The following is a 15544-nucleotide window of genomic DNA, read 5'->3' on the forward strand; positions in this document are numbered from 1 at the left end:
GCTGTGCCTTCTTGCTGCCTTTCCTCCGTGTTGGAATACATTTAGCTTGTGCATTGAGGATCGCTTCCTTGAGAAGCAACCACTCTTCTTGAACTCCCATCTCCCTGGGGTCATGATCCTGTCCGAATACAATATTTAAAACCACATTAAGTGTGCTGTATTTAATTTTTTTCCTAATCAAATACTTCAGTTCAAATACTTGTGACTATTGGGACATAAAATTAACATGGGGTATTTTTTTAATTTTGTCTACTAAATACAAGTCAAACAAACATGCTGAATCAGATCATGCTCCATTAAGGGCATTGGAATATTTTCCAGAAAATATTCCAATTCTAAATTTTCTGGAAAACCCACATCTCTGCTGGCCATCCAAATGACTATACAAACTGATCTGCACGACACACCTGGACTTGTGATGGTAGCATACTTATTTAATTTTAAGATACTGGAATACTGTGGGGCTTTTGTAAGCAGTGGAAGACTTGACTGATACTTGATGGAAAAAAAAACAAACAAATATTTAAAATAGGCATTCTATGACTGTGCTCTCATTTTTAAAATATGATCTAAGAATGGAGAAAACACTTTCCAATGACACTAAAACTAAATGGCAGATTCCAGACTGTGCCTCATCATTATTCTGCAATCAGTGACTTTAGTAAGGTGGAGCAACAATTACCTGTTTCTGTGTTGGTCCTTTCTTTGTGAAAAGGCCTCCAGAAAAAAATTCTGGGTACTAAAAAAGAAAAAAAGAAAAATTAAATTAGGGATGGGGACATGAACACAAGTAAACCACGTCTGAAGATAACACACTTACTTTTACTAGGAGATTTCTTCCAAAGCTAAACTTCACAAGGAGAAGAAATAGAAGGCCAGCAAACATCAGCTTAACAAGAGAGGCCAGACCACCGACAGCTGCATAAGCAGCATACTGCACCTAAGACAATAGCATAAGATATTAATTGTGCAAAATATACACAAATACTTGCATCTTGCCAAGACAAAAAGCTGTCCTACTAGGCTTACATCCAGATATCGCACAATAGAAAGATGTTAAAAACTTCAAAAACAATTGTTAAGGCCAACCACCTTTTCTGACTAATGCTGCATTTTCAATAGTCACAATAAACAGAAAGAAAACCATTATAAAAGTTTGTTATATACCTCCAGAGGAAGGGATATGATAAAAAAGGGGAACAGTACAAAGAGCCCTAAAACCAGAAATGCAAGTTACTATTGTTTTTCTTCTTTAAACTGCATTTTTTTTGCCTCAACACAAATTAAACTAATTTTATTTTCCTGGTGACATTCTGAATATGTCTATCCAAATTTCACAAGCATACAGCAAACACACAAAGTGCAAATTGGGAATAGGATTTCACTGTTCCCATAATCTATTACATTACACAGAACCAAAGGGTAGGGCCATACCTCAGAGCAAGACTGTACTTAAGAAAGCAAAAAGTGGAGGAAACAAAATAAAAAGGAAAAAAATAACTGGAACCCTACTGTCAGCAGGGCTTCCAGGAACAAATGTGAGTACCAAAAAAACATTTAAAAAAATAAATCCATAAACTAACTTCTGACTGAAGATCAATTCTTCTTTCATATAGCATTTTAGGATTACAACATAGATTAATATCTAAATTTGATAACCATTTGACTGTTTCAGGGGTAGCTGCATGGACTGATTTTAGATGGCCATTAAATGATCTAATTGGGCAATTGTTCATAATGTGTTGCACCGTCTTAAAAAACAAACAAAAAAAAAACCCCCAAAAACCCCACCACAATCACAACCTGGACTCTGATTCTCCATTTATGGAATTGTCCATATTTTCCACGAAGTGTCCAAATGTGATTCAGGAAGGACCAAATCTTTCTTGGTAGGTCAAATCCTGGCTGCAGGACCATAGGGTTGCCGACTATGTATTTCTGCAGCAGGCTATTTGCCCAGGCTTCCCTCCATTGTCCTTTGGTGCTCATTAGCGAGAACTTCTTTGCATATTTCCAGGAAGGTTTTCTAGATTTGAGCCTATCCAGGGGCAGCTTGGTGATATCCTTGTTGATTGGAAGGTTTTGGTTACTGATGGCCTTTTGGTATTCCCTCATGCCCGCAGCCGTAAGCCATGGGGCAATGGCATACTTTTTAGCGTTTCTGACATAACGTGCATAGCTGCATTTAACTGTGCATTGACAATCTTGATGTTCACACTTTTGTTCCAGACTGGGGAGAGATTTCATAGATTGAGGGCTGGAAGGGACCTCGGAAAATCGAGTCCAGCCCCCTGCCCAAAGGGCAGGAAGTCAGCTGGGGTCATAGGATCCCAGCAAGATACATCTTCCAAATTTCTCTTGAAGGTGTTCAAATGTAGGTGCTTGAACCACCTCCAATGGCAGGCTATTCCAGACCCTGGGGGCTCAAACAGTAAAGAAATCCTTCCTTATGTCCAGCCTGAAATGGTTTTGCCAGAGTTTATAACTGTTCAACCTTGTCATCCCTTGAGGCACTCTGGTGAACAATCATTCCCCCTTATAAGTGGCCATCAGATCGCCCCTGAGCCTGTGCTTTTCCAGGCTGAAGAGTGCCATAGCTCTCAGCCTGTTGTCATAAGGTTTGTTTTCCTGACCTCTGATCATGCGTGTGGCTCTTCTTTGGACTCTCTCAAGCTTCTCCACATCCTTTTTGAATTGTGGAGCCCAAAACTGGACGCAGTACTCCAGCTGCAGCCTCACCAAGGCGGACTACAAGGGGAGAATGATGTCCCTGAATTCGCTTGAGAAGCATCTATGGATGCAAGCCAGCGTTTTGCTCACTTTACTAGCCGCAGTATCACGTTGAAGGCTCATGTTCATTTTGTGGTCAATTATGACCCCCAAGTCCCTTTCATCTGTAGTGCTAACCAGTGTAGCACTGCCCAGCCTACAAGGATGCTGCAGGTTTTTCCTCCCAAGGTGGAGAACCTTGCATTTTTCAGTGTTGAACACCATCAGGTTCTTGTCCGCCCATTTCCTGAGCCTGTCTAGGTCAGCCTGGATCACCCTCCTGTCCTCAGGTCTGGATGCTTTACCGCAGAGTTTGGCATCATTGGCGAACTTGGCCAGTCCACTTCTGACACCAATGTCCACACCATTCATGAAGATGTTGAACATTATGGGTCCAAGGACAGAGCCTTGCGGGACCCCACTGATCACAAGGCACCATGACGATCGACTTCCATCAACCACCACTTCTGGGTCCGACTACGGAGCCGATTCCCCAGCCAGCAGACTGTGGTAGACCCAAGGCCACAGTTGGCCAGTTTTGCCAAGAGGTAATCATGGGATACCAGATGAAGGCTTTATTCTGCTGCAGAGAAAACAAGTGCTAGCATGGCCACTAGTGCAGTTGCATGCTCTTCATGTTGTTCCAGCCAGTTTATGCACAAGGTTAACTTGTGCTTTTGGTTTTATAGCAACATTCCATACATGTTCACAAAAGGTGAGGCTCTGATCAAAAGTTACGCCAAAGTATTTCGGAAAATTCTCATGCTTAACGTCTTCTCCACAGAAAGTGATGGCAAGTTTCTGGTCAGCATGGGTGTTGTTTAGATGGAATTATGTGATGACAGTTTCCCTCAGATTTGAAGATCAATGAGAAAAGTAAAAACCATCATCTGTTACTTCTTTAACAATGCAAATCCATGACTAATCTAGTCTCAGTACGATCAATTTTATAAACCAAATAGATGGAAAATTCTTTACAGCATTATAAAATAATATCATATAATACTGAAGGTGGTAAACCAGGCTGTCACTATAGTTCTACTAGTTTTGCTTCCACAAGTACCTGGCCCTCACTAAAGCATAAAACCTCAAAACTATGCAGCAGACACCTTGCATCTTCCCACCATTTCAATGGCGCACAGTTATCCGTACACTACAACAATGACACTATAATCCATGACAGAGAACAAAAGGGGACTGGCACCCCACAAGGCTAAGCTGCTTTATTCAAATTTTCCATTAGAGCAGGGGTTTTCAGCCTTTTTTAATAAGTGTACTCCCAGCAGCCCCTTTTTAGTAAGTGTACCCCAGGGTGGGGGTGGGGGAGGGGAGCAGCAAGTAGTCAGATGCAAAGAGGGGGTGTGGCAAGCAGCAGAAGCAGCGCAGCATCTGTGCAGCCCTTTCACCCTGCCCCAGCCCTCTGCCTGCGAGGCAGTGGCATGGGGTGGTGATGCTCAGTCCCTGCCCCCATGTACCTCCTGGGACCTTTCAAGTACCTGCAGGGGTACACACAGCCCCGGTTGACAACCCCTGCTTAGAGTACTCAGACCACACCGATTCCCAGGATTTCCAAGGGCAATAGACAGAACATGTTGCCAGACCTAACGAGAGTGAAAATGCATTTCCACTCATTCTTGGGGTCTCCCTAACCAGGCAACTCATAAAGAGTACCAACTGAAGTACTGTTTCCCAATATGAAGCATTTACTGAAAATCTTATTTATTATTTTATAAACATAACAGCAAACTTACAGGTGTTTCCTGGAATTGCGTATGCAAATAACGCTGAGTTCGTTTTACAACAGATGCATCTGATCCCAAAAATGGAATGCAGTACTGTTTTAATTCTTCAGTGTAAAACACTTGACCTCTGCAAGAAAAATTCAGTAATATTTTCCTTCGCTTTCAATAAAGTCAGCTGTAGAGCTATTCCCGAGTTTAGCAAAACTACAAAACTAATGCCAGCAGTGACAACTATAATGACTCCAGAGTTTTTATCTTAACCACTTTTATGCTGTTGTCTCTCCCTTGGATTTAAGTAATAAATCTGAAAAACTTGTCCACATGTATTACTGATGCAACTCAATTACAGCCAAAGGTAGCTTAGTCAGAATAAAATTTGTCTGTCTGTACAGCATTTTTCTCTGGTTTCCTGCCACAGCAATGTGAATGTTAAACCAGTGACCCAAATTTTAAAAATTTCATAAGGCTAGTGTTATGCTTGGCTTTGTAAAATCATCTAATTTTTAAGCATTTTTTTATTCAGTGTTATTTACGTTGAAACACCAGGTACACTGGTATTAAACCCTCAAGTAAAACCTGTTATTCTTCCCCACATCTGCAACTTTGTTAGAAAAGAAATATTTTCTGTTTTAGAAATGTGTTAACTTTATTACAATACATATCCTGGATTCGTGCAGGGGCTTAGGATAGATTATTTCTGAAATTCCTCCCAAGTTTCTGAGTTTATAAATACGCTATACAAAGATAATAAACAACCCCCCACAAAAAACAAAAACCACCTCAGTCTTACAGGTTTCCTTACCTTCTTTTAAGTTTTGCACCAATAGTTGGAAGAGGTGCATGTCCAATCTCCTTTCGAAGCACCTTCAATTTGTCCTGATCTGCAAGGCCATACACAGCTGACTTCCAGGTTCCATCATTTATACAATAACCCTAGTCAAATATCATGAAAGAATATTACATCAATATCTAGAATTCTGATCTGCTGTTAAATCTAGTAGAGCAACTTTTTATTTATTCTATTTTCAGTATTTCTCCATCTATGCTTACATACTCTACTACATCCTTTAAAGGAACCACACAGCCAAAGACACAGACATTGAGTGCCAACACCACACAGTTGTATTCCAATGTATTATATACATGTTTCCCTTCTACACCTTTTTACAACAAACCCTGCTATGTTAAACATTTTATGAAAAGGCCTGGTATGTGTTTTGCATCATCCAGACATGCCATCTGTACAAGCCAACCTTGTTGCATTTTACATGTCTAAGCCAATAAAATGTTTTTCAGGACAATAGTAAAAGGCTGGCTTTGTTCCTTGGTCCGAAACATCCTAATGCCATTTTTGCAAAATAAAAAATAGTAACTCAAATCAGCTGCTTTCTCAGAAAACATTTTTATGCGTTTGGAATAAATATAAATACACTAACCTCAGGTCCAGTATTAAATGTCAGGAAGCTTTCAACTGCAGTTAGGATACCTATATAGAATACAAAGATAGATATCCATGACAAAAGTCCCTGATAAATGTTATACTGGAAGTGTAATTATAATGTTAATGAAGCAATAAATTTGTAACGTTGCACTTTTAAGCAATTTATCATCTGATAATAAGCCACAAAAAATGGTGATCCATCCACAAAGATGTTACTTGTTAAACGTAATACCTTTACAGCTTGTTTGTATCATGCTACACATAGGGCAATAGTGTTTGGCTTGGTCCTCCAGCACCCCGGGGTGGACTGCTGTCTTCTTCCACCCCTCCTCCCTGCAAGGGGACTCTCCAACTCATGCAGAACTCTGCTGCTACAGGGTGCCACAGCAGATGTAGTGCTACAAGGTCATATGCACACAGTCAGCACTTTCTGACTGGAATCCCACAAGAGGTTGCAAAAGGGTGCTTCCTAGCCAGGAGGCTGTTCCTTTGCTCCACCACAGTGTCCTGACCATCAGGCCAGCACTGACAGTCAACACTGCAGTGATCCCTTCCCCTGGTGCTAGGTTTGGGAACAGCAGGCTGTCACTGACAATACTGCTTCCCCTTCACTACGTCCCTGCTTCCCCATTCCATCAGCAGCAGAGCACGGTTTAACCCCTGTAGGTGCCAGGGGTCTGTCTGACACCTGCTGCTGTAGGACTGGAGCACAGCAAGGTCTCAGACACAGAGAAGAGCCTGTTAGGCAGTGTGGAGCAGGGCTCAGCTCTCTGTTGTCTGCAGGACCCAGGGTTGTTCTACTGCAGTAGCAACTGCTCCCACTGTAATCCCTGTGGGAGCAGCAGCAGCAGGGTCCCCAAGCAGAACTGCTGCTCCCCTGAAGCAGTAGCCAGTTCTGTGAAAGCTTACCACAGTGAAGAGAGCTGCAGCCCCAGGTCCTGGCCAGGCTTCAGCTTTGCTCCATGTGGTCTGTCAGTGAGCCTTGACCCAGTAGGGGTAAAAACGGGAAAGGCAGGGGCCTGTAGGATGTTATGAGACCAAGAGACCCTTGTAGCACTACACTGAATTACTCACATCTTACATGTGGCACTACAAAGTGCAGCTCTACAGAGAAGTTACAGTTGAAACAATTAAATTTATGCATCTGACTTGCCAGTTCTATGGTGGTACAGATGGTGAGAACATATGCATGCTCACTGTCTGTCGTGCTAAACAGGCTATAGATGTGACATGTCTATGGCATAAGAAACATAACAAGGATCTCCAGGTGGGAAGAAAAACCTATGAGAATACCAGGAAGAGAGGTTATAAATCTAAAATGTGAATATGAAAAAATAGAACCCATACATAGTGGGAAAGTTCTGTAACAATAACAAAACCTTTATTTAGGGATTCATTTTTATTAAAACTGAAAAACAGCATACCAAGATGTCAAAATAATAATAAGAATAAAAAAATAACTAAAATAATAAGAAGAATAAAAAAAATCTACTAGCAGTTATAACAGCACATGTGCATGCATGTATTTAAGGTGAGTAATACAGGGATCACTTGTGCAGATACTCGTGTTGAACCTTTCAATGAAAAGGCCATGATAAGAAGCAAAACTGGTGCTCCAGTACTGAATGAGGTTCTACTGGACACAGTACTCTTGTTTGGAAGTGAGAACCAAATTCAGTTCATGTGTAGTTTGATATCTCAGTCTATTTTCAGTATATTTGTCCTTAAAGGCAAAATAGCAATAGCCAGACCCCGACAAAGATAGGACATACTTTTGCTCCAACATCTACTCCCCTCTCTCTCAAAAGGAAAAAACATTTCAGAGAAACAAGGATCACAAAGCTCAGTCAGACACAATTATCAAGGTAAAGATAACTCTTAGAAAAAGTTACCTTTCAAGCTGTCCCTGGTGTACAGTATTCCCATATCTGCTGGAATAGAGTCAAAACCACAGCTTCCAATGATATATGTACCCTTTTCTGCAGCTTGGTCATTATATTTCAGATACATGCCTTCCAGAAACTGAAAAATATTCGATATAAACATTTTAAACAAAATAATCTGAATTGGGGATTCAAATCAAAAGATACTGAATGAATAATGTATAAAATTATACATTCATCATAATTTATTTGAAGCTTTAACCATGATACAGAGGGAGCCTTTTTGCGTTACGATTTCATTCAGAAGATAAACGCAATTTACTCTGCTGTTACTAAAAATCTAAATAACTTTCTTACCTATCAGACCTAAATAACTATCTTATTTTGCGTGTGTGCCCCAGTGTGTTCTACCAGACGTCAATTAGTCTATTCACATGAGTAGAGTGACCCCTATGATCAAGATACTACATATGATTAGGTTCACATATCACATTTATTTACAAGGCTTGTTTTTATGGATCTAAAAACTCCAGAAAAAATAAAATTTGCTCAACTCACAAAACAGAAACAATATGGTATCTATCTATCATTTTTTACTAATTCTAAAAGAATAGGTAAATACTTTTTCTGAAATTGTTTCTCAAATATTTTCTGTCAGCATGAAGTTGCATAACTTTAGAAAACACAAGCACTTCATCCTAACAAAGTACTCAACTTCTTCCCACAGCTAAACCCTCAGAGTTCCAGAAACATTCAAATGATTGTGTTTTAGTTTTCATCATTATATATTAGCAGTATCTATATAAAATGAATAAAAAAAGAATTCAGACTTCTGTTAAGAGTTAAGACATGCTTCACTGAATGTGAGCAGCAATTCAATTTAAAAGCATGGCTTACACTCTACACAAAATAAGGCTGGTAAAACCCTCACATGCAAAGCTGCTCATTTAAGATTCCATATAATTATAAGACACTGCATATAACCAGTCTCATGTGATAGTCACATTACATACATGTTTGTACATTCAGTATTTAACATACTTCTGTCACAATGTATTTACTTATATTTTATGATATAAAAAACCTTTACAATCTTGGGCACATATTACATACAGCCTTGAATGAAAAGCCACTCATAGAGAACCACTTAACTTTCACAGAAACACTGGATCTAAACTGTTTCTTAGCTGTAGAAAGTAAAGTTACATTTTGGCCAGCCACATAGACAGTGTATAAATTCTGCAGTCCTCTCTCCTACACCAACAGAGATAATTATTAGCTATTAAGGGCCGGTACCACTCACAAATATAAACGCCTTTATAATTTTGCTGTATTTTAAATTAGCGACATCAAATAGCTTACACATTTTAGCACAATCATTACTTTTCTAGAAAAATATTTTAAAGTGTCCTTGTTAATAAAAATACTCGAATTTTAGGTTTAAAGTCATACTGAATATTAAAGAACCTTCACGATCACAAGAAAGGAAAACGTTGGAGATCTCCACTATTTATTCTACGTACAACAGACGAAAATAAAAAGTTGTACTACAAATGTATTTGGTTTGCAAGCATGACACGAGCTCATGAACAATACACCTTCAATCTTCTACGTAAGCTTATATATAGAAATCCTGTTTATGTAATCATAAAGAAGACTTTGCTTCATGTAACAAATACTGGGTGCATAAAGCTCATCACTACTGTTTCACCAAATTAAAAAAAAAAAAAAAATAATAATAATAATCATCATCCTTTTTTTTTTTCTACTTACTACTTTTATCTAAGTAACAAGACCAATTCAGAATGAGTAAAATACTTCTTGCACATGAATTTTCAGATCTTAACCTAACAGTTAATATACAATTTTAGAAAAAGATGCAAATAAGCAGGCATTAAAGCCTCAAGGGCAATACGACACTGAATCGTGCTTCATTTTAAGCATGATTAGTCCTGCTGAAGTCAGGGGGACTATTCATTTGCTTAATTTTAAAAACATACAATGAAGTGCTCTACTTGACTCCAGCATAAGATTTCAATTAAAATTTTTCGAGCTTCCTTACTCTGGTAGAACCAGACAAATTGTAGAGCTTATATATATTTTATTTTTTTTTAAATTAGAAAGAGTGACTAGCTTCTATTTAGTTAAATAGCTTGTGTGAAGTTATTTATTTCAGTTGAACAACTTCACATTTATACAACACTTTTAGTACCACATCTTCCAAGGTCTGGACAGACTACACAGACTCTGTCTACAAGTCATGAAAACGTAGCCTTTTAGGCAAAGGCTGGCATTCTTTTATTAATCAGCTGAGGAAAGTGGAGATGTCTGGGCCGAGGACATTGAAGCAAATCCTTATTCTTGTATGACAGCAGACAATGAAATGTGTAATATACACACAGAGCAGAAGGACTTCCATTTTTATTAAGGTCTCTTCTATGATTATGGCACACACAAGCCTGAATATAATCATCTCAGAAATACAAGAGGATGAGTTGATAAATTAAGTTAAACCTGATGCTTCAGGGAGATGAGAGCCACAAACAGCTGTTACATTTGTGTTGGGAGAAAAGCCTTGCTCTAGGCAGAGAGTTGCACAGCTCCCTTACTGAAAAGAACTGGGTCTTGTGCAGTAAGTTAGATCAATTATCTACAAGGAAGATCTCCCCTCCTCCTGATCTAACTTGAATGGCTGTCCACTTCTTTTGGTGTGGAGGACACCCAACAATCCAGTCCTGTGCTCTCCCACCCTCCAAGAATTTCAGAGAATCCTAACCAGTAGAAATTAACACCTCTCCATGGCCACAGGCTTCAAATATACACTGTAGACCACTGGAGCTCACTGTACAGAAAAGTTGCAAACTATTTATTTCTAGAGAGCTTACAAGAAAACATTCAAAATAGATTCTTTTAAAATTTTGAATGCAAGTGCCCAAACACCTCTAGAAAGTAAGATTTAGACTCCTAAACCTCCCAGCTGTTTTGAAAACTGTATCCAATATGTGTAAAAATGTGTTCTACAAATTCACATCATTATTAACAACCTTACAACACTGCTGTGAAATAGGTAAATTAGTAACAATTCTATTTTACAGTGTAAAAACACACAAAGTCTGTGATTTGCTGAATGCTCTGAAATAGCAGAGTTGGGATTAAAATTAATTCCCACAGCTATATATGCTGCTTGTAGTGATTCTTGACCAAGAGTGAAAAAAAAAAAAAAAAAAAAAACCCGGAAGGACTGATAAGGGTTAAAATAAATAAGACTGCACTTGGAAAATGGAAGATATGTTTGCAATTTAGGAATATCAGCAAAAACCGGAGAAATGGAATTCTTCAACAAACAGCCTTTAGCTACCGAGCTGATCTCTTCAGGCAGCAATTAGATTATTTACTGACACTACATACCTGAGGTTCTCCACTGATATCAAGACAACTTGTGCCATTCTCAACGCAAGCTTTCACCACGGGCTCTCCAAAAAACCTATACTGCAAGAAACATAAAGGTGATTATTTTGTTAATTATTTTGTTGAAAATAACTTGTAGCTGCAATGGTTTGCTAAACAAGACAGTCACAGTAACTTTGAATGTTATTTTTTATTGACATTACCCAACAGATTTAATCATGGATACCAGTGTTTACTGTACATGAAATACTCTACCATGGTTGCATGCATTTTGTTAAGATGATCAGCAAAAGTAATTTAATGGACTTTAGCATATGTGTAAAGTCAGGGAAAGGAGGGAAAGATAGCTACACAGTCTCTCCTGATCTGTTCGGTGCTGAAGGTATTGGCAGCATCTAATTTCTAGGTTTTGACCTTTGATCTATTGTGAATGAGCTGGAAGGAAAAAACTAGAAAAAAAAAGGAGAAAAAAACAGCTTTGTAACTAGAGCAGGTAAATGCATCTTCCTTTTTCAACTTGTTCGCTGTGTTTTGACAGCACTTCAAATAAGCAAGTAAGTTTGACTATTCCCCTGTATAATCAATTTTCTGTCATTCATTTGGATCTCTCAACAGAAACAGAGAGAAGACTTTTTATTAAAAGATATACATAAAGATAGATTATTATCCTCAGAGAGTCCTCCTGACTTGCTGGGGAACTAAAACAGAAAATTACATGACATTCCTTTGGACTTTTTTTTTTTTTTTTAAAACAACCAGCAACATTCTGTGATCTATTGCCATCAAATGATCTAGATTTTAAGATTAAGACCAGCTCACTCAGTACCACAGACCAAAGGGACAGTGGTTTATCTGGATACAGAGCAATCTATAGTTTATTTCTTTACAAAGACAAATCAATCCAAGTACCAGACTAATCTTTCACAGGTCTTGGCATCATCTCAAATGGTATTAGGCAGTAGCTTTAAGGCATCTTTTACTGGCCTTCATTTAGGGTGTGTACAGAAGTGCTCCACAAACATTTTACAGCACTGTAATGCAGAGCACTTTTTATAGCACTATAATATTATACTGCTCTTAAACGTGACAGAAGTGCAGGGTTTGGGAAGAGGAGGAAGACTTCTGAGCCTCTCTGCACTTTCCAAGGAAGGGAGCAGAAAGCTGTGGAGAGCCCCCTAGGCCTGCAGGAGACTGCAGACAGCAGCAGACCAGTGGAGAAGGTAGAGTTGGGAGGCAGTAGCTTTTACCCAGGCCCAGACACATGTGTCCTACCCAAAACATGTCCCTCCATTGCTGGGAGTGGGCCCTGCATCTGCCAGGAAGTCAGGCAGCAGCTCATACCTGGCCCTACTCCGAGCCACTGCTCCCCAACCATGCAGGGCCTTGGGAGATGTGGATATGCATATGTCTGGGTGCCTGCACACATGCTTGTGGGTGTGTACGTGTGTGCCTGTGGGTGGTGGCTGTAAGTGCACATGCCCATGGGTGCAAACATGCATGCATGCCTGTGGGTACATGTGTGTGTGGGCCTGTGTGTGGGTCCCACCCACAGCATGTCCAAATGTCTTCTGCCCCCACAAGCCATTCATGGTCTTGGGGGGGGTAGAAGGACCTATTTGCTGGAACAGGCACCGCATCTGCCCCAGGGTCAAGCAGCAGCAAAGCCCACTGGATAGTGGTAGAAGAGGCAGATGTTTGACCAGAGTACAAACATTATTTAAAATGGTGTAGATTTCTGAAATGCTATTAAATGCAATGCTTCAAATTTAATACCTCATTTAACAAGGTTTAATTTAAAACACTGCACCCTTTTTTAAAGCACCATAAAGCTGTGCGCTTCTGTTAAGTCATGGCAATAAAGTGGTTTAAACGGTGCATGCGCCAGCCACCAGCATCTCTCCAACCTGTCATGGCATATGAGTGCCATTAGCAGCCCCCCCCCCCACCTGTAGTGCCTCACTTCCCCCCATACTTACGGGGCCGACACAGTTGAGAACGACGCTAGTCTGCTTGGCCATGCTGGCGAGGGAGGCTGGGTCATCCACATCACACTCGATGATACCAACTTCCGACGCCAGGTCCGGCTTCCCTGTGAAAGGGAGAGGAAAAGCTGTGGGGGGGGGCGGGGAGCCCGAGCCCTTTCCCTCCGGCTCCCGTCACATTCATGGCGCAAACGCCAATGGGCTGGTACAATGGGGAGGGGGGCAGGCCTGGCGCATCCTATCTCGTCGCCCCGCGCTTACCCAGCCGCTCGGCCGCCCGTTCCAGCACCCGCTGCAGCTTGTCGCGGCTCCGGCCGGCTACCGCCCAGCGCAGCCCGCCCCGCAGCTCGTCCGAGGCCGCCCCCCCCCCCACCTCCTCGGCCACGAACTGGCCTGTGAAGCCCGAGGCCCCGAACACGACGAGCGCATACAGCCGCGGAGCCGCCATGGCACCGACGCGGGATGGAAAACAGCGAACGCAACAGAGCACAACAACCGCACCCAGCGCCAGCTGCTGCGCCACTTGTGTGTGGGGGGGCGGCAGTCACGTGTCCGTTCTGCCCCACCCCACCCGAGCCCGACCTTGCAGGGTGAGACTGCAGCCGCCTCAGCCTTAGGCGGGCCGCATTTGCGCATGCGCCCCCTCCCCCGGTAGAGCAGTACGGGGCTCCTCCGACCGCGCGAGGCCTGGAGTGGGCGGGACCTGCGGGGGTGCCCCGGAGCCAGCCAATAGGAGCAGTGGGGGTAACCTTGCAATCCGCAGCAGCCACAACGGAGAGCTGCTTGGATCTCTAGCATGCTTACTCTTAGAGCCTGGGGCCCCAGATAGTGCGCTGTGACCCTCCACCACATACCGAAGCAGTGAATGGCGGGGTCAAATGAGGCATAAACCATCAAGTCGTTCCACAAAATAGGCGGAACAACTCAGTGGCTGGGTCTTATCCTGCCATGAATTTCATGTGTGGCTTGGGCCCCTGCTGGGAGCCCACCAGCTGTGGGGGTTTTCAACTGCTTGCTGGCGCCTGGGGAGCCAGGATCAGGATCAGGGCCCTGAGCTGCTCGGGGTTGGGTCCTTCGCTCCGTGGCAGCAGCACAAGTGGCCCCATCCGCCTCCCTTCCCTTTGCTTCCCCTCTGCCAGCCTTGCCACCACAGTGGCAGCTTCCTAGCGGCAGCTCCCTGCCCCACTCCCCACAGGCGGCAGCACTGGGGTCTCAACTGGTCTGGTGCCTCCCGAGTCTGGAGGGGCGCCAGATGGCCGCCAGGAGAGGGGTCCCCCAGCAGCCAGTCGCACAGCATGGAACCACCAGCAGCAAAACTGGAAGTGCACTTCCACCAGCACTTCCAGTTTCACAGCTGGCACTTCCAGGGGGTGCACGGCCAATCTCAGGGGGTGCCAACGTGTGCTGGGATCTGTTCCTGGATCCCAGATGTGTGGCAGGGCAGGAAGCACGATAGTGGGAATCACACATCAGATCCCACTGTGCTTTTACCTGCCCATCTGCTGGGGGTCCTGCAGGCAGGATCATTAGGCATGTGGGGTGCACGCAGCAAGCACCTCCCTGGCCTGCAAACAGAACAACCAAGGGAACTTGGTAGTTAGGACAGGAGAGGAAGGCTGGCCTGGGTGGCTGGGAGGCAGCCAACAACCCTGATGTCATAGCACTGGGTGCCTCCGATTCTCAGCCAGGCGGTGGAGAGATCCTCTAAAGCAGGGGTTGGCAACGTTTTTAGACAGAGTGCCAAAAACATCTGCAACCTAAACTTGTAAGATGTTGGTGTGCCAGGGGCAGACAGCAGATGAGCCACAAGGGGCCTAATCCTTGTTGTGGCAGTGCAGGCCTGGCGCCTTCTCCATCATTCACTCTGAGGCACATGTGCCAAGCAAAATGCTTTTGCATGCCATGCTCTGGCACCCGTGTCAGGGGTTGCCTAGCCCTGCTCTAAAGCATGCTATGGGGCACCAAGCAACCAGTGGCAATGCATAGGTGGTGCACAGGGGTGCACATGCCCTCCCAAGAGATCTAGTGCACCGCCTGACAGGCAGCGCTCCCCGCTTAGGCGACAGGCAGGGGGGAGAGGCAGGAGCACTGGTGCCCCCCCCGTAAGTGCCGGCTAGGGAGTGGGGGTGCCAGGTAAAGCACTGCTGGCACTTCTGGGAGTGCTGGTCACGCTTCCTGGCTGGTGTGATCAGCCATGGGGGGACCTTCCCCAGTAGCTGACTGGCCACTTGGGGGTACACATGCCCCCCCTGACTCAGAAGGCACCAGTCACCCATGCAAGCGACATTATCACTATTAAGTTAAACCACATGTCGCCTG

General features: G+C 43.0%; 1 protein-coding gene across 1 annotated transcript in view; it reads right to left on the minus strand.

Moving 5' to 3' along the window:
- The window catches only part of SCCPDH (saccharopine dehydrogenase (putative)), a 21339-nt gene extending 7619 nt beyond the window's left edge, over positions 1 to 13720 (minus strand). Inside the window, exons 1-9 of the mRNA XM_019549756.1 lie at positions 13487 to 13720; positions 13220 to 13332; positions 11244 to 11324; positions 7845 to 7974; positions 5948 to 5997; positions 5314 to 5444; positions 4521 to 4638; positions 821 to 940; positions 683 to 739 (exon numbers count right to left, since the gene is read on the minus strand). Coding sequence (XP_019405301.1) covers positions 683 to 739; positions 821 to 940; positions 4521 to 4638; positions 5314 to 5444; positions 5948 to 5997; positions 7845 to 7974; positions 11244 to 11324; positions 13220 to 13332; positions 13487 to 13673 — 987 coding nt within the window. The 5' untranslated portion in view covers positions 13674 to 13720. The remainder of the gene's footprint in view (positions 1 to 682; positions 740 to 820; positions 941 to 4520; positions 4639 to 5313; positions 5445 to 5947; positions 5998 to 7844; positions 7975 to 11243; positions 11325 to 13219; positions 13333 to 13486) is intronic.
- Positions 13721 to 15544: the final 1824 nt, after the last annotated feature.

Source organism: Crocodylus porosus, unplaced genomic scaffold (assembly GCF_001723895.1).
Source record: "Crocodylus porosus isolate Cpor-Errol unplaced genomic scaffold, CroPor_comp1, whole genome shotgun sequence".
In the NCBI taxonomy this organism is placed as follows: domain Eukaryota; kingdom Metazoa; phylum Chordata; order Crocodylia; family Crocodylidae; genus Crocodylus; species Crocodylus porosus.